At 44.9% G+C, this 25,031-nt stretch overlaps 1 protein-coding gene across 1 annotated transcript in view; it reads right to left on the bottom strand.

The window, feature by feature from the left end:
• Nucleotides 1-25,031, bottom strand: part of BMPER (BMP binding endothelial regulator) — a 237,607-nt gene that overhangs the window by 104,267 nt on the left and 108,309 nt on the right. The window contains exons 7-9 of the mRNA XM_084860403.1: nucleotides 12,025-12,124; nucleotides 5,191-5,300; nucleotides 3,149-3,289 (exon numbers count right to left, since the gene is read on the bottom strand). Of these exons, the coding sequence (XP_084716529.1) occupies nucleotides 3,149-3,289; nucleotides 5,191-5,300; nucleotides 12,025-12,124 (351 nt within the window). The remainder of the gene's footprint in view (nucleotides 1-3,148; nucleotides 3,290-5,190; nucleotides 5,301-12,024; nucleotides 12,125-25,031) is intronic.

Below are 25,031 nucleotides of genomic sequence, written 5' to 3' on the forward strand. Positions count from 1 at the left end.
TGCTAAGGCAGACACCTGATCTACTAAACATCTGAAAATGTTTAGAAAAGATACAAAGAAAAAAATACCTACATTCTAGCAGGTACAGATATATTTAACTGTACCCCTCCCTCCCTCCCTCCCTCCCTCCCTCCCTCCCAAAGGCTCTATGACTCCAAAGTGTTGCTTTAGTAATGCCCTGGCTCACTTTCTTATGGATTGCATGTGCCAAATGAGGTTCTTAAGGCATTCTCTCACCCACCAATGGTTCTGCAAGAGTCCTTTTACAGCCAGCATATGGAAGCTTTTGATTTATTGGAATGAAATGAAGGTGGGGCAGATAGGAACAAAGCAGTGTTATGACCCTGTGTGACTCTCTATTCCTTTTTCTATTAGTCCTACCTTCCTGTATGAGAGCTCCTATAGAGACAGACCACACTTTCTAGAACATATCTCTATAGACGGTATCATAGGAATAAGAAACTAAGTGTGTAGAGAATATCTACTTTCTTGCCACTTACCCACAGAGCTGTGCTAAGACATTTTGCTGCCAGAGGCAGAAAACCCCAGCAGTATCCCTCTCCTCCCTCATTAATAAACATGGACCCCTGGGACTATTCTCCTGTTCAGGTTCTCTCTCACAGTATCGTTCATGTTAGGACAGCTTTCACAGGACAACTTCCCAGTGGACTGTTCCCCATGAGGTCAGAGTCGTCTTCTCCCAATCTTAATGGTACCCAAGGTCTACTGCTTGGAGTGGCTGCCTCATCTTTCGTCTTAGTACATCCACCTCCACCTCCTTACATAATATTTTTATAATATGAAGAATGCAGATTGTCACTACTGCAGGAGCAACAATATGTCAAGAAAGAGCCCAGCCTTGGGAAGAGTACAGTCTTGAAAGGCGGCTAAGAAACTGATGTCAGTAAATGCATAAATAAAATGATGCTTGCACATGTTTAGAGAACAAAATAGCATTTTCCCCAATGTAAAGATGACTTTTAAAGTTAGGATGACTTAAGAGGTACTGGGAGACAGGCAGGCACAGAAGAATATGAGAAAGAAAGTGGCACACCCCAAGTGTGACTTCATTTGCGGATCCCAGATCTCCCTCAGAATACTCTGACTATGATTCCAATTTTTTAAAACTGTGGCAAAAAAACCCCGTAAGAACTAGTGGTGGACATCTGGTAAAAATAATTAATAGCAGATCTGAACAGACAAAAATAAATGTTAAAGGCAAACAAAAGAAATGGTATTTTCCACAAAATACTAATATAGCCTATGAAACTAATATGATGTGAGAAAAAGTGCCAGCTAAGAGTATAACAGTGTCAGCCTATGCATGTTTACCAAGAAATACGTCCCACTGTGCTCAGTGCGACTTCATCCTCCCTACTAAGTGACATTATGACCGCAGCCTTGGAAAATAATGGCGATGGATCTCACAGTCATTTCCTTTGAGTCAGCCACTGTAAGAGGTTGGGCTACATTCTGACTGCTAACTAGACAGCCATTTTTTAAAATATAGATAGATGATTGATAGATAGATAGATAGATAGATAGATAGATAGATAGATAGATAGATAGATAGATAGTTGTTTTGTTCTGTGGAATAATAACCTGCACTGAAAGATCTGTGTGACTTGTTCTGTGTACCCAGGAAGCGGGCAGGGGGTAGCTTTAGACTTGTGTCTCCTGAACAGCAGCCACACCCCAGGTGATGAGGAGCATTTCAAAAGCAGTGGCATAGGCATGTGGGTCTGCTGTTTAAACAGAAATAAATGATCAAGCCCATAGGTGCACCTAAAGGAGATCTTTGGATCCAGTCCCTATGATAATCACAAGGTCTCTCTCTCTCTCTCTCTCTCTCTCTCTCTCAGTTGTGCAGATGGGAAATCTGAGGCCCAGAGACCAAATCCAGACCTCCTGAGGGCCAAATCCAGACCTCTTGGTTCCCCATATAGCCACACACCTTTGCCCTGCCCCTGCCCCTTTCCCCCTGACCACTGATGCTTTGGTAGTTTCCTGGCTTTTGTGCAGTTTGTCTCCCCGTTCTAAAAGGTTGCAATGCCTCTCCCAACAAGGCTTTGATACTGGTTGTAAAAGCTTTAAGCTCAAATATGTGGGTATGTTTTGTATTTTGGCCATCCCCCATTTGCCTTTAGCCTTGCCCACTACTGGAATGTGGCACCCAAGTTTCTCCAAAATGGAATTCAGCCCTCAGGCTGAAAGATGTTCAACACTCCTGCTCTAGGTACATACATGCATGTGCACACACACACACACACACGAGAGAGAGAGAGAGAGAGTAAGTTAAGGAGATAACAATTGTTTGGGTGTATAATGTCTCTTCTGGTGTGAGCACCAACTGAATAAATTGTAGTTCCTTTCAATTTATTGTAAACAGGGTTTCCAGGACCTACATACATTGCAGCTTTGTGCAAAGGGGAAAAATGCAGATTAATGAAAAGCAGCATTGGCTGGGTAAAAACTGTTTGCATAAGGGATTTAACTTTTCATCTGATCCCAGGATCTCTCAACACACAGACAATCTGCACAGTGACAGAAATCAGTTTCCAACAGAGCGTTGTGGGGGGGAAAGAGAAACCCTGCACCACTTGAAAAAACAAACAAGCTCCCAATAATATGGGAAGCGTTTTGGAGGGAATCCCCAATGACCTTGTGTTGGTGGAGGGCAAAAGTAGATTATTACCACACGGCTTCCCAATCCATGAAGCGCTGTGTGTACTTATAGCTGTGTACTGAATTATATCCAGAAAAGCAAATTCAGCTCCTATCGGCTTACTTGGGGGTGGGGGTGGGAGGAGGGGTTCCCTTTTGGCTGTGCTGCTGCCTGTAGGCCACAGAGAACTACCTTTTCCATGGCTATCAGGAATCTGCTGGAGAAAATGAATCACATCACTCTATGCATTTTATAGCAAGGGGTAGTGGCTTGGTTGTCTGCCCGGGGAGAAAGGAGTCAGCCTACAAGACTGTAGGGCTGGGCTGACTCGTCTGGCCATGTTGTATCCATATGTCTTATGCCGGGGCCTCCCTGCATTGTGCGGATTCGACTAAAAAACAAAAAACATGACTCAGAATGCAACGCAGCCTGATAATTCAAATGTTGCAATGGTGACCAGGAGGCACTTTTAAGGGCATTTACCCGGAAGATCTTGTTGCCAAACTTGCACACTCTTGTTTCCTCAGAAGACACGTACAAGACGCACTCCTTGCAGCACTGTTCTTTGGCTCTGAGGCAATCCCCAGGAGGCGCGCATTTCTTCTTACACACCACAGTGGAATCCTGCATGGAAGGAAGGAAGAGACTGCAGATGGATGGATGGATGGATGGATGGATGGATGATGATGCTCCCTCCTCCATTAGTGACGGCTCGATACACTCAGTGGTTGCCAATTTATGCCACTGCTGCTTAGTTTAGACCAGGAGTGGGCTACATGCAGCATGCAGGCCACATATGTGTGTGTCCCCTGCCTTAAGTGTGGCCGGCAGCGCCCCAAATTTGCTGCAGCAGCAGTGGTGAAAAAACAATCGGTGGTTTGCCACCAAGATCGCAACAGTGGGCAAATTTAGGACAAATTTAGTTGTACCTTGTTTTGTTTTAAAGCTTTTGTTTTAAAGCAAAACAAGATGCACCTTGTTTTGTTTCAAAGCTAAATTTGTCCGTTCTAAGCCACCATCACAATTTGCCACCAAAATCCAGTGCACCTACTGTAACTGTAGCACTGCTGTTGCTCACTTTGGTTTTATTCTGTAGCTGCTTTTATTTTATGTACTTTTAAGTTTCTTTGCTATATGTTCTTTGGTTTTAAGTTCTATTTTGTGAACTGCCCAGAGACCTTCAGCTATTGGACAGCATGAAGGTAAAGGCCTTTTTTTTATTTTCCCAGGCATTTTAGTTTTTCAGTTTCTGTTTCAAATCTGGAATTGTATTTTAAACCTTTGCACTGCAGCTCAGTTCAATTTGATTAATTTTTTTTATATTGTAGTCTTACATTTTTATATTGTATTTCATCCTCTTGTATTATATGGCCTAACTGTTGTCAGCCAGCCAGAGAATTGGGTGGTATAGAAATGTATTAAATAAATGATATAGAAATGTAAATAGATAAATAAACACGGCACATTTTGTGCATCAGTTTGACCCACCGAGCTGAAAACAACCCACCCAGCTATGTATGCTGGGCCACCAGGGTCTCCATCGTCTTCCTGTTTTTGATAGCTACCTAAGACTGGAAAAGTACAAAATCTGAGAGGCCAATACTTGGCTGCTTGCTTGCTTCTGCCTTGGTGGTTCACAGGTCATGCAGGTCTGCTTCAGGGGTTAGAGGCGGCATAGGAATAGGATGTGGTGGCAGAGGAGAGGTGGAGCACACTGTCCTCCCTCTGCAGTGTGCTGTGCTTTCCATGCTGGCTGCCTCTCCTCTGCAGTCAGCACAGAAAAGGGGCAACGTCCTGCCTCTGCTGGTGGAGAGCCCTTGGGCAAGCAGCCTGCCTGCTCCCCACCTGCAAAGGCAACCTGCCAGAGGCTGCCGGGTGGCCCATGCAGCTGCCTCGTAGCCCCCAAGTGGGCGGCTGCTGTCTGCCTGCCTTTGCAGGGGGGGGGTGCGTGTGTGCATGAGCAGACTCCAGGTGGCAGCCCCTCAAGGTGAGCTGTGCTGCCTGTGCCATCAAGCAGAGTTGTTCCCTCTTGCCTCAATTTCATTTGAACAGATGTGGCGTTCCCAGGGGACAGGAAGAAGGTCCGAGGTCGGGAATAGCGAACCAAGGGGCCAACTGCAAAACCAACCTCCCCGCTCCTAGAAAGCCCTAGCTCTTTGCATTGCAACAGGGGAGGAAAACCGCCAGCTGACAGGCCTCGTCTGGATAGTAGATGTTCCCCATCTGGCCCACAGAGGCGTTGGCTCCCTGCCCAAGGTCTGCCACCAGAATTCTACTGGGGGGTTGGGATAGAATCCCCTGTTATCTCCAGACATTGATCAGACATCACAGAGGGATTCCACACCTCACCCCACATCAACTCTGTTCAGCTCTAGAATGTTCCAAATGACTGTTCACGCACATAACCCATATGTGTGTTACAGAGACCGCAAAGAAGAAGCAAGCATTCTAGCCTCTGAACTATAAGAATATCAATGTTGCACCCTAAAAATAACATCATGAAGGATGGTTTAATACTGACTCACCCTGCATGTACACTTTGTGCAATTGTCATACACAAAGGAGGCTCCATTGTCATAAACATCACTGTGGAAGAGGCAGCTTCCAAATGGGAGATCGAACACTTTCCTCTGTCCTGGATATAAACAACAAGAGAAACAGAATGCCGTTGAAAGGGGGCCGCCTTGCTAACAAAGGTAGCTGTGCTGTCACAAAATGAAGGCTCATCTGCAACCTAGTGTTGGCTGTATTGCTCTGTTTTAAGCAATTTCTAGTAGGTTTTTATTCTCTGGTTTAGCAGACTGCAATGACCTGGAGCAAAGGTAACGAATCATAGAATCATAGAATCATTGGGTTGGAAGGGGCCTACAAGGCCATCGAGCAACCCCCTGCTCCATGCAGGAAGTCTGATTCCCTGGTGGTCTCCCATCCAAGTAATAACCAGGGCTGACCCTGCTTAGCTTCTGAGATCAGCAGAGGAATGCTAACAGTGGAGGCTGGTGGCTCCGATTTTGGTGGGGCTGTGCATGCATTCTGGGTTTTAGTCAGAAACAGCCAGAACTCTAAAGAAGCTTTCCAAGGTGCTGAACCCTATCCCCCAAACCCAGAATGGATTCGCAGCCCCTCTGAAATCAGAGCCACCAGCCTCCACTGAAAGTTAAAGCAATTTATGAGCATATGATTACTGAGTCACACCACTGCTCCCTCTAGCCTAGTGCCATCTACTCTGACTGGCTTGGAATATTTTGGCTTGTTTTTGTTGCACTGGGTTGGATGAGGAGAGATGGCTTTTCCCGCTCACCCAGCTTCGTGGGGGGCTTCCTTTTTGAAGCGAGGGAGAGGTGGCTTTCCTCGCTCGTGCAGCTTGAGTAGAATTGCAGAATTCCAGGGAGAATGGTTACTTAAGCATCGTCATTGAGGAGTTTTTGTTCTAGGGATTTTTAAAGGATATGACAGCACTAATAATAACGCATAATAGGCCAAGAGGCTCCACGCGTTGTTGTCTAGCAGATCCACAAGCACAACACAGCAGATTTGTTGGAGAGTTTTGGCTATAAGTATGCATAAAGGATCAGGAAGCCATTGCAAGGGGGCATATTTGCTCAGAACCTGCTCTCTCTCCAGGATCTGCAGGAAAGCCTTACCCATTTTCCAGATTTCATCTTCTTCCCATTGACTCACACAAGTCCATGGGGCGCATTTGCTCGATTGCATTGGAACAGAAAAGGGAATGGGCTACGATCTGAAAAGGCTGCTGGGTAGGGGAATATTTGCCCCTACTCTCAGTCTGTGGAGATAGCAGAGTCTGAGGAAGGGAGCAAGGATCTCCCGCAATTGTTTTAAGATCATAAGAAGAACTGCTGGATCAAAGCAAAGGTATAGAGATTGAGCCCAGCACCTCTGCAGAAGCAGCCCAAGAAGATGTGGGAACTGATTCAGAGTCAGATGGAGAGGAGGGGAAAGGGGCTGTCAAAGAGCCAAGGTTGCAGGAGAATAACAGTCACAGAGAAGACGATGTCGGGATATCAACTAATCAGTTGGATAATAGCCAGCCAGCGCGCTCTCCACCCGTGGGAATGCAGGATTTTAGGAGGAGGAGGAGTTAGGAGTCAGAGATCCAAGGGTGAAGTGTCAGGTCAGGCGGGAGGAGCAACAACAGGTCCTAAGGTGCTCCTCAAGGCTGGCTTCCTGGGAGGGGTTACTCCATAAAGACTCACCCTAAGGGTGCCCTTAGAAAGCCATTCACGTTGTCAGAGAGGGTTGGAAGCAGTTTTGTTGAAACTATATAACATAGTCCATTAACCAAAGGGAGCTACTAGCAGTCTATGTGGTCTTGTGTTATGCAAAGCTACCTGGGGACTTAGCACTTCACTGCTGTTTATGGATTTCAATTGTAACCTGAGGCACTGTTGATTTGGCTGTTGCTTGCATTATAAAAGTAATTGTTTGGTGCTTCCGTGTTTAACTACAAAGGAGACCAGAGACTGGATATTTGACAAAAGGCCTATCTAGTCCAGCATCTGGATTCCCACAGTGTCAGTACTGCAGCGAGGGCTGGACTCTGGGGCCAAGGTCCAGGGCTCCACAGCTCAGGAGGGGCAAATGACCACCCAGAGAGTGGTGGGTTATGAAGGCATTAGGGCAGCAGAAGCAACCTCCATTTTATTCCTGTAGTCATGCTGGTGCTCTGATTTAAGCAAGTTTAAAGTGTAAGTCTGCACATCGGCATTTTCTTTCCAGGGTTGGCAGTTTTGTTGTTCTTTAGAACATAAGAAAAGCCATGGTGGATCAGACCAAGTGTCCATGTAGTCCAGGATTGTGTTCACGCAGTGGCCAACCAGCTGTCCACAGGAAACCCACAAGCAGGACATGAGTGCAACAGCACCCTCCTGCCCATGTTCCCCAGCAACTGGTGTACACAGGCATACAGCCTCTGATACTGGAGGTAGCATACAGCCATCAGGACTAGTAGCCAGTTCTAACATATCAGGGATGCAGAAGCACATCCCGTTGCAGTGGGGGACAGAAGCAGAATTTTAGCTGTGTGCTTCACAACTAAAGTAACCCATGGCCATCTAAAGAGGGCCAAATAAGACCATGAAGTCCAGAGTCTGAATGTCAGGGTGGAAACTGAGCCGATAGAACCTCAGAGCAGTTCTGATTCTGAGGAGGATCAGCAATCCGTGGGAGAGGAGCCAGCTCATCCCTCACAGGCACAGCAGCTGGCAGAGATTCCTCCTGCCGGCATTCCTGAGATAGATAGTGACCCTGGCAGTGAGAAAGTGCGGGAGGGGGGCTTGCTAGACGCTCGACGCTAACGCAGGGAGCAACGAGCAATGGAGGGCGCGGAAAGGAGGCGTAGCGCCTGTTTGGTGCGCAAGCAACGGCCGCCTCCCATGGACCCAAGGGAAAGAGGGAGGATCTCTCCCTAGCCCATAAGTTCAGGGTCTGCAAGTGACTCTCCTTCAAACGGGGATCAACTGCCTACTCGGAGCATAGCCTACTCTGCTGTTCATTGCTTAGTTGCTGGTGATTAGCATCTGAAAGAGTCATTAAGTTGTAAAAGGATTAAAGCCTGGAAAAGAATCCTTTCATCTGAGTCTTGAGTTGGCTATTGGAGTCTACTGAAAGAGGCCGCCAAGGCGCTCCTGACACTGAAATTACCTAGCTGCAGCACTGCTCAGTGGCCAACCCACAGGAAGCCCATAAGCAGAACATGCCGCAGCAATATCTCTGTCCCACTGTGGTCTCCCAGCAACTGGCATTCAGAGGCATACTGCATCTGAATCTGGAGGTAGCATATAGCCATCATGATTGGTAACCATTGATAGCCTAACTCTATAAAAGGGGCTTAGACAAATTCATACAGTTACCTAAGTTGGTGCTGTCACCACATCTTGTGGCAGTGAATTTTGCAAGTTGGGTATCTGCTTTGTGACAAAATGCTTCCTTTGTCCTGACTGCAGACCCCGTTATCTAAACCAACTCCTAATAAAAGCCAGACTCTACAGGACAGGGATGCATGTTCCCATCTGTCCTCTCTCCATCACATGAGCGGGGAGAGAGAGAAGGGAAGGAGATGGCAGTGCTAGAAAAAAAGAACTGATGCCAGAGAGGTTTGTAAATGTAGCTCATGTACACGTGAAAGACTAAAAGGGGGAAGTTTGAGAAGCTGACGGCATCAGCTTAGACATGAACAAAAATGAATGCAAGGGCTAAAACATTAGGGAACCCACCAATTTAGCCTACGTCTTTTAGAATGAAAAGCATATTCAAGGAGTTCTGATAGACTATTCAGAGTTCCTTGGGAGCAGAGGCCCTCTCATTTTCCTCAGTGCCATGGAATGCTCCACATGTACAAAAGGACTGTGTATCTGGAGTGTTCCCCAACACTGAAGAGAATGGGGGAGGAAGACACACCTTGCCTGTGCAGAGTTCTTATTTTATTTGTTTACAACGTTTATATGCCGCTCCACATCAAAACAGATTCTTGAAGTGCATCACAGCACGTACATGCATGGCAGAGCTCATATATTTGAGCAGATCAGTATGTGTGCCTGTGTTCCTGGTATAAGAAGAATGCCCTGGCTGTCAGAGTTTGGTTGTAATGTATTGGGGCACTTTAATTTGGAGACAGTGTGCCTTTAACAAATCTCATCTGGTGTAAACAGACATTCAAATGATCCCCACCTGCAATGATAAAGTCGATCCTTACAACAAGCACATGACTTTAAAACAGCTCAGCACATCCTGCAGAACAATCTCCTTGATGTAATGTTTTGAGTTAGAAAGCAGTAATCACTAAGTGATGATGTGCACCAGCCCAGAAGATAATTCAGTACAACTTTTATGGCATGCCAGCCAAGTCTTGCAGGATATGAAAAATCCCAGTCAACGCCAAGACTGTCCTATGAAAATCAGTTCAAGATGTTCAGAAATCCCATATGGGACAACACATCCTTTGCACTGCTGTACATTGCATGAAGACACATTATGTTGGTCTGGCAAGGCTGGAAACGATAAATGAGTTATCTAGTTTATTCACTAACAAAGTCTCTTGCTTGGTGCTCAGTCATGTCTTCCCAAAAGCCAGTTATAGCATTCCATCTCCAGATACATCTAGAAGCAAGACGTTTTGCTACCCTGAGCAGATGCACTGCCAAATGCAAGAGACATGCCTCTGGATCTCTCTCAACACAGCAGGGAATGGAGTGCTGCTTCTGGACTGCGCAATCCCAGGTGCACCTTTCGAATAGCACACTGCTACATTCTCAGTCCCAAAAGGGTTACTTGCGCAATCAGGCTGGCTCCATTTGAAAAACACAGAGAACATGGCATTTTTACACACTTGTTCTGTGAGGACTTTTCTATTCAGCAGCTTCTGTCTTAAGACTGGGCAGTAAATGATCCAATACATATGCTTATCCATGACCCGATGGTGATGGTGATATTTTTAGAACTGAAGGTGCTGCTGTACTCCAGACAGAATATACAATTCAGGCAACTATTATTTTCAGAATTTATCCAGCCAGACTTCTTCACACATTCATCACACAAATAATGTAACTGATAACTGGGCTGGTGGGGATCTGATAAGCTGATCCTACACCCACTTACCTGGGAGCAAGCCCCATTGTACTCAGTGGGACTTACATCTGAGTAGACATGGATAGGATTGCACTGTAATTGGGACAGAAGCCTGGAGGCCTGAATAAAAATATCAACTGCCCTTTCCTGCTAGTGGCTGAGAGCTTTCCCCCAATGTTTCCAATCTTAGGGAGCGTCATTCACTATTTTAAGAGACACGTATGCCCTCCCAAGAGTCATTCCCATATCATGTCAAAAGCATTGCTCTCATTCTGAAGGAAAAAAAGGAGGATGCAGATGTAGTGCAGTAGCCAACACTGCCCAAGCGCCCGCAGGACCCACCACTTGCGCAACGGGGATTTAGTGCTTGAGATAAGCTCCAGAAACAAGCAGAAACACTCATTTCCGGAACGGGGCAGGTCAGCAGAGCTCGCATAATAGAGCTCTGCCAACCTGATGTGATCTGGAAATGAACGTTTCCACTCATTTCTGGGCTTGCTTTATGAAGCATTAAATCCCCATTGTGCAAGCTGTGGGTCCCGCTTGTGCAACGAAATCTGCAGAAGCACAGTGGATACTGGATACTACCCATGGAGAACTTCCAGAAACAGTTCCATGTTTATTCTCTGAAAGATATGGGGTTGGATCCAGGATCTGCCTTCCACTTATGGAAGGGCTTCACTCACAGAAGGTGCCTCTGCCCAATTTCCAGGAACTCCTCTCCTCCCCATCCTGCACCACAGCTCACCCTACTCAGCAGGATCCCCCAACCCTCTGTTTAGCATTTTCAGGGGGCTGGAGGGGCTGCTGTGATGAGGAGGGGGCAGGGAGGTCCGCTTCCACCAGCCCAGCTACATGCAGCTAAATCTGGATTTGGCCCATGATACGTCCCATAATTACAAAAACCAAACACACATGAAAAAGACGTGGGCTTATTCTTGATGTAGAAAAGTGGGATGTAAATTATTAAAATAACAACAACAACGATCCATTATATCCATTATAAAAAGACATTTGGTCTGGAGCAATACTTTACAACGCTTACTGTGGCTCCTTTAAGAAAGTCATTCACAGCTTTAAGATTCCAGTGCATGCCCTCTGCTTATCTGGAGGGGCGGTCTGACAATATCCCACCTCAGTTACGACTCTGCATCTGTGAGTCTGGCGAAGGTGAGGATACTGAAAGCTATTTACTTCGCTGCCATGTGCATGAGCCCTGAAGATATACAATTCTCCACCATATCCTTTTGTTTTCTGTCAAATAGACCCCCCCTGGATCAGATTTGTATATTGCTTTCAGGCAACAATGTATATGTTACCACCCAGGTGGCAAAATTTGCCCTGGCTGCCAGAAAATTAAGAGCCAGACATCATACTGTACCCTCTTATAAACCTGGGGGAAGGAATCTGCGGCTAAGTGAGATGCAAACGTGTTATTTTAACTACTGTTTGTGTACTGTTTTTAAATTGGTTTTTATTGTATTTTATCTTGTGCGTGTATCTTTTTAAACTGTGATGGCCTATGGCTTTGACCAACAAAGGTTCATTCATTCAACAACAACGATGATGATAATAATGATACAACACATATAATTTTTATAATCATATTCTCAGACTGACATATTCTCTCTTTTTAACTATTTTGTCTACAGTTTTATCTTTAACAAAACAATACACTATATAACTTTGCATAAGCTTCCTTGAGATACTGTGAAATGATCGTGAGAACTGTACATAGTAAGTGCAATATGCCTATGAAAACATCCACTCACCCAAACATTTTGGGCAACACTGTCCGGAGGGAATGTGACTGAGATGCTGGGGACATGAAAGAATGGGACACACTTCTTGCACACACTGCGTCCTGCCACCCTAAAAGAAAACAGGGGCAGTTAGAGAATGCACACATGCTCTGGTGACAATAGAAGGATGCAATGAAGTCTGAGCAATATGTCTCTAGATATACTTTAACAAGGTAACATTTAGGAAATATATGCAGTACGCTCCTTGAGATTTCCAGAGCTGTGTGTACCTGCACCCAGGCAACCCAAATTCTGCACCAAGGAAACCTGAATTTTCCCATCTGTAGAAATTATGCACATTTGCATAACTTTTCTTATTCTACATAAATTATTCTGGTTTTACTACTCATTCAGAGGGAGGGACAAGACAACAAAGCTGCACACACAATAATGGAAAATCTTATCTTTGCAGGCATAGCTTGCACACTTTCAAGTGTATCTTCTCATCAGCTATAAGGACTAGGAACATGTGAAAGGAAGCTGAGATTTGGGGGAAATGAAATTGTGCACCCAGTATCACATTCCATGAGTGAACAACCCTGGAATAACTTCAGAATGTAGATGGGGACTTGCATATTTGAATGATCCTTTTGCTACACATATAAAGCTGGCAAATCCGGATAGAAGCTTTCTCTGACATTCTATCACTCTATGGGGTGGGAGTTTTTAACATGAGGAAGCATTCAAATAGGTGCGGCCCCAGCTACAGTCTACACTAATACAAGCCCAGGAGGACTGTACCCCAATCACAGGCTTTTTTTTTTAATGTCTTGAACAGCAATGCAAAGAGTCTAAATAAGGGGCAACCAAATAACTTCTCATTAAGTTTTGTTCAGAATTTCAAGGATCACACCAGTGTACCCCTGTAGTATGTTCTTCCCATACTGCAGTAGCTACTGAGGTCTCCTGCCTTTGATCTCTTGCAGCACTGTCACTGCCTTTCTGTATATTTCCAAGTAGACTGTGGTGCTTCTGAGTGCCAGGCACCTGTATTATTTGCCAAGCACTCATTTTCTGAGGAGAATTCTGAGAGAGAGAGAGAGAGAGAGAGAGAGAGAGAGAGAGCAGGAAGGACACAGAAAGAGTTCTGAGGGAAGACTGGCTGGCCCCATGGAGATCCAAAAGAAGTCACTGGCAAGCTGTAAGCAAGGACCTGGAGGAAGAAGGAAGGTAGTTTCTCTATCATTTCAGCCTAGGATCAACAGTGAAAAACAGCACCCCTGACAGTGGACTTCATAATGCTTCCAGATGGGAAGGACGTAGAAACACCCCCACACTTCCCAAACCCAGTCAGGCTTGCCATGAGTTAGAATTTTAATTTTTTGTTAATACGGGAATCCCAGTGTCTGGAATCTGTTTTATATATTTAGATATCCCTTTCTTCAGCTTGCCTTGTGTTACCCCCACCCCTCTGTATACAGTCTGAATGTAACCTTCAACTATGATTAAGCATTATCCCCCTCCTCTTCTCCTCCAGCATGGTCATGAGGAGATGACCATGTACTTGTGTCCAGCTTGTGGGTTCCTGGTCGACAGCTGGCTGGCCACTGTGTGAACAGAATGCTGGACTAGGTGGACCCTTGGTCTGATCCAGCAGGGCTCTTCATATGTTTTTATGAGATTGGAAGTTTTTTCTTCTATTTTTTAACTAGCCAGAGTTTAGCATTATGTCCAAGCCCAGACAAATTGTGCTTAATCTTAAGTATGGTTTACTGAAACAAACCAACTTCAAACTGTAGCTTATGAACCATGCTTGTTTCAATAAACCATACTTAAGATTAGCCACAGTTTAGGCTTTGAACTTAATGCTAAACTGCAGTTAACTTAAAATGGAAGCAAAAACTTCCAAACCTCTCCTTGCAGGTATAGAGGGGAAGGAAGTGGAGAACACATAAGCCTAAGACTTGTGCTCAAAATGCTAAATCTTGTAACACTAAACCATAGTTAAGTGTTTAGTGGTGGCTTCACAATTTTTTCAGTGGTGGCTTCACAATTATGGAACTCCCTCCCTAGAGAAATATGTTTGACCCCCCTCTTCATTTTCTTTTAGATGGATCCTGAAGATATTTTTATTTCAGTCCATTTATGGTTTAGAGGTGGTTTAATTATTGCTCTTGCTTAATTTTAGAACTTTTTAATTGACCATTAGACTGATTTTTGCAGTTATGGTGCTTTTAGCTGATTAGAATGGTGGATAATGTTTAGCTGGTTTATGACTATAATACTGGATGTTTTATTGTACCATTGTTTGATGGTGATAGGGTTTTTTATTGTACTCTGCTTTGAAAAGACATTAGTCCTGAAAAACAGCACGGAAATCTCAAAAGTAAATTAAAAGAACCATTGCATCCAAACACAGCCTAATTGTTCTTTATAAAGCTGTATCCAGAGTAGGTTAGGAGGCTGGGAAGTAAGAGTCCTGAAACCCCATTTAACAGTTTAAGGAATCTCAAGTGTTGTGCCAATTATTAGAACCTGGATCCCTTGTACTTGGGGATGGATGGACTCACCTCTGTCCAGGGTCATCGGCCACTTGCCGAGCTGCTCCCACTTCCCACACCCGCTTGCTGTGTGCGCCCCTCAGTGGCTTGGCGAGTGACCAGCAAGGGCAGCAGGGCTGCCTGCTCCTTCCCCGAGCTGCCATTTTGCATTGAAATAGCCACTCGGGTCTTCCCAGAACAGCAATGCTATGCAGATTGCAGCCATAAAGGGGCAATCTATGCAACATTACAGGCATGAATGACCCATTCACACCTGTAATGTTGCATAGATCACCCCTTTGCGGCTGCAATCTGTGCAACATTGCTGTTCCAGAAAGACCCGAGCAGCCATTTCTACATAAAATGGCAGCTTGGGGAAGGAGTGGGCAGCTGTTGGACACTCGTAGACAGCACGGCATTCGCAGATGGGTCCGCTGAGTGCCGTGCAGTCCATGAATGGGGGGTTGGGGGACCAAGCGGGGAAGAGCCCATTGGAGTTCATCCCTGTAGTGGGCACGTGAAACATCCCTACTTGTACTCATTCTTTTTCGTTGAGATGAAAAGAACAGGGAGCAGTAGATCTTTGGATAATTTGGATTAAGATGTAGCCAAAGGATTGCACTTCCTGGTTGTCTGCAAATAGTAAGAAAAATGCTGTGGACACAACTACCCTCAGGTTTCTGAGCTTTAGTTCCAAATTTAAAAATGGTGGCAAAAGCCACAACCAATTTATAGATAACAGGCTGCAGCACGTTACCTATAAACGTACAAGAGAAAGGCTCTTGGACAGGCGATGATGGGGAGACCAAATGGTGGCTTAATCATTATCAGAGACCCTGGAGTCTCCACCATTTGGTTCAAAACTAGAATTTGGATGGGCAACCTTGGAAATAGGGCTTCTCCCTCGAATTCCCAATAAGATTAAAACTGGCTGCGCTCAGCTCAAGGCCTTTAGTAGCCACTGGGCTCTCTGCTTGACCACCTCCCTTGGACCTAAAGGCAGCAACTCATACAGAGAGTGCAGGTTGCCTGTGTGGCCTCACAGGTTGGGTTGAATTCTGTACCATTTCAGGCTGTGGGTTCTGATGATGCTCTGTGATGTGGCTTGGGTTGGAGGGTTCAGCTATGGATCAAATCTGGAGCAGAGGTCAGGTTTTTCGGGTAGCAAGTAGGGATGGTGGAGAATTCCACCACGGACCCCAATGAGGCTGGATTCAAAGGAATCCGGCCTCTGGAGTCCGTGGCGGAATGGAGCACTTACCTCCGCGTCCCTCCGGAATTCCTCCTTGTCCGGATCCTGCCTGCGGCGACTCCACGGACCTGCCAGCCAGCTCTGGATTGCCAGCGATACGGCCGCCACTGCCGTGCCGTATCGCTGACTGAGGCCTCACTCTGGACGCAAATGGCGTACTGGACACCATTGCAGCTGTAAAGATTTCAGATTAAGCTAAATGCAGCCGTAAATGGTTGCATTTAGCTTAAACTAAGGGCTTAAGGGCCACAAATGGCATCTGCTATGCCATTTGCATCTGTGGTTTTTCACGTGATAGGCAATGGCAGCCATATCGCTGGAGATCCGGAGCCAGCAGCCAGCTCTGTGGAATTGGTGCGGAGTGGAGCCAGCCAAAGAGGATTTCGAGGGGAGGGACGGATCACCTCCCTCCCAGGGTGGATTCCCCAGGGCAGGTAGGATGTATACCCCAGGGCAGGTGGGGAATCCGCCCATCCCTAGTAGCAAGACAAAGAGAGATCAGCACCACAGAAAGCTGTGAGTAAAGCTGGGGCTGGAAGTTAGACAAGGCTGTTGGTATGTTGCTCCACTATGTTGCTCCAACAAGGATCAGAGCAAGACTGGGGTTGAAGTAGAAGTGTTGCTGGATGGAGGCTAGTTGGCTTCACCTCCATGCTGACTGAAGCTTTGTCTCATAAAGGGGCCTGCTCTGTTTTAGCAGTCATAGGCTGCAATCATGTGGGAGTGGCTGTGGCATGCTATTTTCCTCATGGCCTGAGTCCTCAGAGTTTGAGGATGGCAATGCAACTTCCTCTGGACTTGGGGGAGCTGGCCCCTGGATTCTTTCTGGAGAACATCATCCCAGGGAGGTGGAACTTTCATGATGCCTTTCCATAGCCAAGTTTTCTCCCTGAACCAGTAACTCTGGAGCCTCTTCCTCAGAGGGATCAGAATCCTCTGAGGATGAGGGTTCAGAGTTGTGGTCCATGACACATTCCTGCAACATTTGGAACCTGACTTTGGAATCAGTGGGCACTTTATCAGAGGTTAAAGCTTTCTCTCTCAGTATACAAGGCAAATGGATCTCTCTGGGCAAACATGGTAACAAGATGGCTGAATAGGAAGTTTATGGGATTCTGGCCCTGGAAACGTGGGACAGGCACCAGAGTGGAGTGGGTAATCCTGCTAGGAAAGAGTTGCAAGGAATAATATTAGAAGCCAATTGGACCCCAGGTTTATTGACACACCAATGTGAGGGGTGCCCAATCAAAAACAATAAACTGCTGCCTGAACTCCAGGGCAGTTATAGAGTTCAAAACAAAGAGTACAAAGGGCTTGATGGCTCAGAGACTGGACTCAGGATGGGTCAGAATAAAGAAAACAATACTTCCTGCCTGGGGAAAGAAAAGAAAGCTTAGGATGGTTCCTTGCTCCTTGATTGACATCTGGCTGCATATACAGGACCATAGAAGTACTGTAGAAGATAATTAGCTATCACTATCCAAACAAAAAGTAATCGAGGTGGTTTCTGAACCTGTTGACCACTCTAGGGGGTGTGGATGCATCAGGATTGGGCCAAATTTCTCACCAAGGTTCTGGATTGGCAAATTCAGAGGTACCCTTGTGAGTTTGTTGGCTGGGTGATGACATGGCAATCAGGCAGGCATTTGCATGTTTCCATAGTTACAGGAAGCAACTCCTTCTAATCTACTCAAGCGAGGAAGCATGTACACAGTGTAGCTCCTACCCGTCTGCAGTCATCCAGAGTCTTAACAACATTCCTGGCAGCTTTCTTGTGCTGCTGCTTCTGGAACCAAAATGGATTCTTGGCTAAGGTGTCAGGATAGGGCAAATTAAATACACAGTGCACCATACATGTGTCCAGAGAACTGATACGTCTGAGCTCCTTTCTAGCACCAGGCAATTTCTGCTCTAAATACTTCTGTCCCAAGAAAGACAAAGAGCAAAAAATGAACACAACCACTCCCCAAACGATAATGAAGCAGGCAAAGTGGAAGGAAGATGAGAAAATAATAATGGAGCATGAGGCTAGGTTTGGAGAAAGTTGTATGGTACAACATAAAGAGCTAGCCTTGGAGTTATATTGCACAATAAAGGTCTTGGGAATAAAAGCAAGAGGGTGAAGGTCAAACTGTGAGGGAAATATTGTTTTGGCCAACCCAGCCCTTTAAATGGAATATTATCGGAACGTGTATAGCACAGAGAGGCCCTAGTCAAGGAACACAGTTCATCTGTGGTGTGCTGTTCATAAAGAGAAAAGACATCTCTACCCTTAAGGAGTTATCTATCAGCATAAATAATAATCTGTTTAGGTGTGAGTTTTTTTTCTAATTTCAGAAGAAAATAAATTGGTGAAGGGGGCATGGAATACAAGGCTAAGCATGAATAGGCAGCAGGAGGGAGAAAGCCACGTACATCTCTACCCTGTTGTCAAAGCTGTTGTGTGTCCACCAAAACAGACTGCAATCAACTCATACCATTTTTAAAAAATGACCCACCTCATCTCATCTAAATTTCCTGCGTATTTCATAATTGAAAGCAGCAAAAGCAGCCACCAATAAACTCTGCACTCCTAGATGCTAGATGAATGAAAGAATTATGAGTTGTCCACAGCCACGTATATGCAGGATGCCTCTCTAGAGAGACAAGTTAATATAAAGCCAACCTCTCCAGAGTACAGAGGAGGAAGCTTTGATGTATGGGCAGTTTACCGATATACTTTCATACTAATACAAAGAAATTAGTGCATTCCCTTTACCACACAGGGAGTCTAACAAGATTTTTAGACACTGAACTCTCTGAAAAAAATGGGCCTTCTTTCCCCCCACCCACCCCCAGCAACTTGCCCCAAGGGGGTTGATGAAGCATCCTAAATGTATACAGCCTTAGGCCTGTGCTCATAATCCTTTCAACATAGCATCCAGGGATACAATGTATATTGCGGTCTGGAACTGCTGCTCTGAATTATGAATCAGTCGGGAAACGCTGAAATGAATTTTTCCACTCGTTCAGCTCAGAGAACAGATCTTTTGGAAGAACATGCAGGTGCAGTTTGAGAGAATTAAACCTGTGGCTTTTGAAACATGGTGCAATTGCTCTTCCTACCATGGGGGAAGCTTAAAAACAGGAGAGGGGATTTTGGCAAGCTTCTAATCCTGGCTTGACAGCGAACTATGGTTAGCATTAACTATAATTATGCCATAGGTTTACATCATAGTAGTAGTCATAGTTTTCTGTAACCTGAAAAGCAGGGGTTGTGGGTGGATGGGGAGGGAAGTGATAATTGCACAGGCCTGCAAGTACTCCCAATCACAAAACCATGGTTAGCAAATGAGCAGTGTACCACTGAAAGAACCGTTTCCTATTGATTCACAAGTGAACTGTGGGTTTTCTCCAAACAGAATAGCAGAGAGCAAGTAGGAAAATAGCAGAGAAGTTGTTTCCTATTGAAGAATTAAAACAAAACTCACATTACGTTCAAGAATTAAATGTGGGTTTAAATTCTTCACTACGAAACAACTTCTCTGCTATTTCGCTTCTTGTTCTCTGCTATTGTGTTCATAATATTTTTATGGTGACTATCTCGAATTGTTCTTTTGAGGATGTATACAGTCAAGGTCATGCTTCTCTTTCAAAAATAAACATTCTAAGGGTGAAATCCTTTGCACGTTTAGACAGAAAAAAACTCCTGCAATTCCCAGCATGCCCCAGCCAACCATGCTAGCTGAGCCCTGCTGAGAACTGTAGCACTTTTTCTGTGTAAAAATGCATAGGATTGTGGCTTAAATTAATTAGAAGCAGTACTTATAAAAATATTCTGGATTGGTCACCGTTAGTTGATTTTGGTCAGAACCATTATTGTTAGAATTTTAACTGGATCACAGTGAGCAGAAATTGATCAACACTCAGAAATAAAGGGTATCTAAAGTAAGCCATTGCATAATGGAACAAAATTAAATGAGCTACAAATGGTACTGTAGCTAGCATACAAAATTAATTCATTAGTGTGTAGAGATCATTTACTGTAAATGGTGCTTTATGGAGTAACTTAAGCAAAGAAGATAGGCCCCTGTTCTGGTTACCTTAGAATCTAATTTTAGACCATGTAGATGGCAACCAAGGAAGGGAAGGAAGGATAACAGGACATCAATATGATCAAAACCCTGGTGGATACAGCAACATTACGAATGAATAAGCAATACTTTTAGATGTGTTTTAAAAATAGGATTTTTAGATACAGGTACAAAGCAGTGGGAAGAGGTTTGATCGAAACGTGTTTTTTTTTTTAAATTTCAGCTTTGAAAACTGTAAACCAAAAGGTGATGAAGAAATGTTCCTCATTAGCCCAATCCAAAAGTGTCAGTTCCTCAGTTATACATCTGTTATAGCTGTAAATCTTATCTACTTCATTATTTTTAGCTGCATACTGAATTTGAACTCAACAGTGGAGCTTAGAATTGCTTTATACTAAAAGTGCCTTTGATTATCTTTCATAGGATTGAAGCCTTGTATAAATGTCATTATAGAGTGAAAAAGAAAAATCAAATGGACATGCTGCAAATTTAGACTTTATTTACCAATGTAAAATTACTTACTTATTTATACACAAACGATGTCCCAAAACAGAAATATATAAAGAAAACTATTTGTTATGAACATTTTAATTTAATCCTCACTTGTTTCATGACTGCACAAGTTCATATGTTATGTTTGGAGAGGGAGGGGGAAGATTAAATAAGGTGCAAGGTATAATTTCTGCATAACTTGCAAGCCAAGATTATCTTGATTCCTCCTCCTTTCCATATGCTGTCCGTTACTTGTAATTTTTGTTTATGCTCTTGTTGTACTTGGAAATCATTAAGTTTAAAAAACAAAGAAAAATGCCCTCACCAGTTAGATTGTATCTATTTGGCTAGCTAATGTAATGTACCATATTTGGAAACTAAAACTTACAATTTTGCTGTGGGTGTGCTAAATTTTGATGCTGTATGACATATAAAAAGGTAGTCAGTTTTTCGAATCTAAATGTGGAAATATGCTATGTTTTAAAGAGTTTATATTATATATAGAATGTTCTAATAACTATGCAGCAGGACATGCCACCAGACTTCATGGAAGAGTTCTGCTTGTTAGGCGGGCCTCCTACAATTCTAGGAGCTCTTTGTTCATGTAACATAAAATTCTTGGGAAATTAGAACCCCAAGTAATTATGACACCGATCCTCATTTGGAATTAAGCTTTTTGTGGCTGCATCCAGCTGCAACAGAAATGTGTACCGTCCTTCAGCTAGTAATTTAGATCAAAAGGAAGCCACTGAGTTACAGCCATCCTTCTCAAAAACTGGCAAATGTACCATAGCAAGGGATGCCAAGGACCAAATCAATGCTGCTGTTTGTCATCTATTCTAGTTTTCAACGGCTACGCTTCCTGAGAACACAAAAATACACTTCAGCATGTCAGGCTTATAGCCAAACTGCATTGCAATGATGTCAAAGGATTTCCTCTTAGTAAAAAAGCCGAATTAAGCTTGCAACACAGCAACCTAACATATTGGGCTCTCTATTGGTAAAGCTCTACAGAATGAATAAGTTATCATAACGCAGTATTTTAACATTAAATTCAGTACTGTCACCAAGGCTCAATTCAGCTATTACACCAAACCAGGTTTTTTGCTAACCATGTTTAGAATCAAACAAAATACAAAGGACAAACTATGGGCTGCAGCTGGTTGTGTGCTTTTGTTACTCATCCTCCCAGCACTTTGCTTTGTAAATTCACTCCACGGTGCAGACATGGAGTAATAACCATCACTATGGTTTCTCAGTACAGACATCATGCCAAACCATAGTTAGCACTAACATGGAATACAAACCCACTTCAAACTATGGTCTTTGCTTCAGGTTTGCTGACTGATCACAAACTTTGGTTTGTCAATTTCGGTTTCACCTCAGACAATAAATTTCCTTCACCATGGTTTGGTATGATGTCTGACAGTACGCCATTATACAGTATAGCATGTTAAAGAAAGCATTAGCAGCAATATTTTATGTAATTCCTAGAACAATACAGATTACGTAATTATATGTGAGTACTTAATTTAGAGCCTCGTGTGGCGCAGAGTGGTAGGCGGCTGTATAGCAACCAAAGCTCTCCCCACGACCTGAGTTCGATCCCAGCGGAAGCTGGGTCCCAGGTAGCCGGCTCGGGTCGACTCAGCCTTCCATCCTTCCGAGGTCGGTAAAATGAGGACCCAGCTTGCTGGGGGGAAAGGTAGTCACGACTGGGGAAGGCAATGGCAAAACCACCCCGCTACAGTCTGCCACAAAAACGCTCGCGCAAGCGGCGTCCCTCTAGGGGTCAGCAATGACCCAGTGCTTGCACAGGAGGAACCTTTCCTTTGGGGCCGTGGTGGCTTAGTGGTTAAGACGCTGAACTGCAGACTGGAAGGTCGGCAGGTCAGCAGTTCGAGACCCGAGTGCCGCGTGACGGAGTGAGCTCCCGTCTTCAGTCCCAGCTCCTGCCAACCTAGCAGTTCGAAAGCAAGAAATTGCAAGTAGATAAATGGGTACCGCCTCGGCGGGAAAGGTAGCAGCGTTCCGTGCACCTGGGTGTTCAGTCATGCCGGCCACATGACCACGGAAGCGTCTTCGGACAGCGCTGGCTCTTCGGCTTAGAAACGGGGATGAGCGCCGCACCCTGGAGTCGGACACGACTGGTTGGGGACACCTTTACCTTTACCTTTTTTTTACTTAATTTCTGGTTGTATAACTCTGGAATCTGTGCTTCCTAATTAAGGGCACAATCCTATGGCTGCTAGTCAGCAGCAGGATGGCGCTAGGATAGGTCGGTTCCCCGAGAACCAACATTCACCCCCTGCAGCGCTGCCATAGGCAGTGCGGAACGGCCCAACGCTCCACGCTTGGAAGAGGAGAATGGAGAGGCAGAAACGGGGTGTTCTTGGCGGCGCGCCAGGGTGGGGAAGTCGGAAATCCGGTACCACACATCCAATGTGTTGTCTGGCCACCGCTTCCCACGCTCCAACTTCCCATGGCCAGATAGCCAAAATTGGCTGACTAGCCGCAAATGCAGGGCAGCTGAAGTGCAGAGGGGATGATCCCGTCCGTGCTCCTCCTGCCCTGCATTTGATGGGCAGTTGCCTCCAAGTTCAGAGGCAGCCGCCCACCCCGGTAGATTGCTCCCTAAGAGTCCCTAATTAACTATAGAGGGGCAATCAGCTTAATTGAAATTTCTTGATAACCTCTAAACCTGTAACTAATGCACAGAAGATGTCTATTAATTGTTTTCAGACAGAGGCCCTGGACTATACTGCTAAACTATGGCTTACTGTTTTGTGAATGAGCACACTCCTCCCCTCTCCTCTCCATGAGGAGTCTGTACCCAGACAAAACTGTGGTGAATCTTAATTATGGTTTACGTAAAGAAGCCAACTTCAAAACAGGATTTCCTTTTGTCTTTTTTATTTCTTTTTTTAAAATAACTTACAGAGCAATCCTATGGTCTCTTGGAAGGCGTCCCAGCAACCATAGGATATGGTGGATTCCCCCCCACCAGCCATAGCAAAGCTACAACCTGATGGGGGGTGGGAATCTGAGTGGGAATTCCTTCCTGCTCCCAACTGTGCAGAAAGCTCCACAGTAGCTACTCTTTCAAGGTCACTGTTGTGACCTCATATGAGGATGGAAAGGGAGGATGCATGCCGGCGGGTGGGATAGGAAGAGGAGAGGCCAAGAATCCGATGTCCTCTGTCCCCAGCTCTGGCAGTGCAACTCAGCTAGAGGCCCATCCACTGAAGACAGGCTTTCAGAATGGCAGGGAGGTGAAAATCACCTCCGTTGCTCTTTCCACCCTGCCAGCAACAGCCTAACAGGGCATGAGATTTTCAGAAGCTTCCGATCTCAGAGGGTTCTGCCTAATAGACAGCAATCCCATAGGATAGTGCCCTTAATAAACATTTTTTTGAAAGGTACATGCAAGGAAACAGTTTGTTAACTGGATAGTTCCAATATGGTTCTGCGTGCCAGTAAAGAAGCAAGTCCTGCCTTAGGAAATACCAAATGCCAGTAATAAAAACATTTCATCATAAACTGGTTAACATTTAGTATAGCCTGATAAGAGCCTATTGGTTAAACTAAAAGGATGCCCTTGTTGTTGTTCAGTCATTAAGTCGTGTCCAACTCTTCGTGACCCCATGGACCATAATACGCCAGGCCTTCCTGTCCTGCGCTCTCTCCCGGAGTATGCTCAAGTCTATATTCATTGCATCGGTGATGCTGTCTAGCCATCTCATCATCTGCCGTCCCCTTCTCCTTTTGCGTTCAATCTTTCCCAGCATCAGAGTCTTTTCCAGTGACTTTTCGCATTAGGTGGCCAAAATATTTGAGCTTCAGCTTCAGTATCTGTCCTTCCTAATGAGTTGTCAGGGTTGATTTCCTTTAGCATTGACTGATTTGACCACCTTGCAGTCCAGGGGACTCGTAAGAGTCTTCTCCAGCACTACAGTTCGAAAGCATCAATTCTTCGGCGCTCAGCCTTCTTTATAGTCCAGCTCTCACAGCCATACGTTGCTACTGGGAAAACCATAGCTTTGATTATATGAACCTTTGTCAGCAAGGTGATGTCTCTGCTTCTTACTATGCTGTCTAGGTTTGCCATAGCTTTCCTCCCAAGGAGCAAGCATCTTTTAATTTCATGGCTCCAGTCACCATCTGTGGTGATCTTGGAGCCCAAGAAAATAAAATCTGTCACTGCTTCCATTTCTTCCCCTTCTATATGCCAGGAAGTGATGGGGCCAGATGCCATGATCTTCGTTTTTTTAATGTTGAGTTTCAAACCAGCTTTTGCACTCTCCACTTTCACCCTCAACAAGAGGCTCTTTAGATCCTCTTCGCTTTCTGCCATTAGGGTGGTATCGTCTGCGTATCTGAGGTTGTTGGTAATTCTCCCGGCAATCTTAATTCCGACCTGTGATTCATCCAATCCGGCGTTTCTCATGATGTACTCTGCATATAAATTAAATAAGCAGGGCGACAATATTACAGCCGTGTCGTACTCCTTTCCCAATTTGGAACCAATCGGTTGTTCCATGTCCAGTTCTTACTGTTGCTTCTTGACCCTCGTACAGGTTTCTCAGGAGACAGGTAAGGTGGTCTGGTACACCAATCTCTTTAAGAATTTGCTACAGTTTGTTGTGATCCACACAATCAAAGGCTTTAGCATAGTCAAGG

Source organism: Heloderma suspectum, chromosome 5, assembly GCF_057233095.1.
Source record: "Heloderma suspectum isolate Gila_16-S chromosome 5, 16-S_ref, whole genome shotgun sequence".
Classification (NCBI taxonomy): domain Eukaryota; kingdom Metazoa; phylum Chordata; class Lepidosauria; order Squamata; family Helodermatidae; genus Heloderma; species Heloderma suspectum.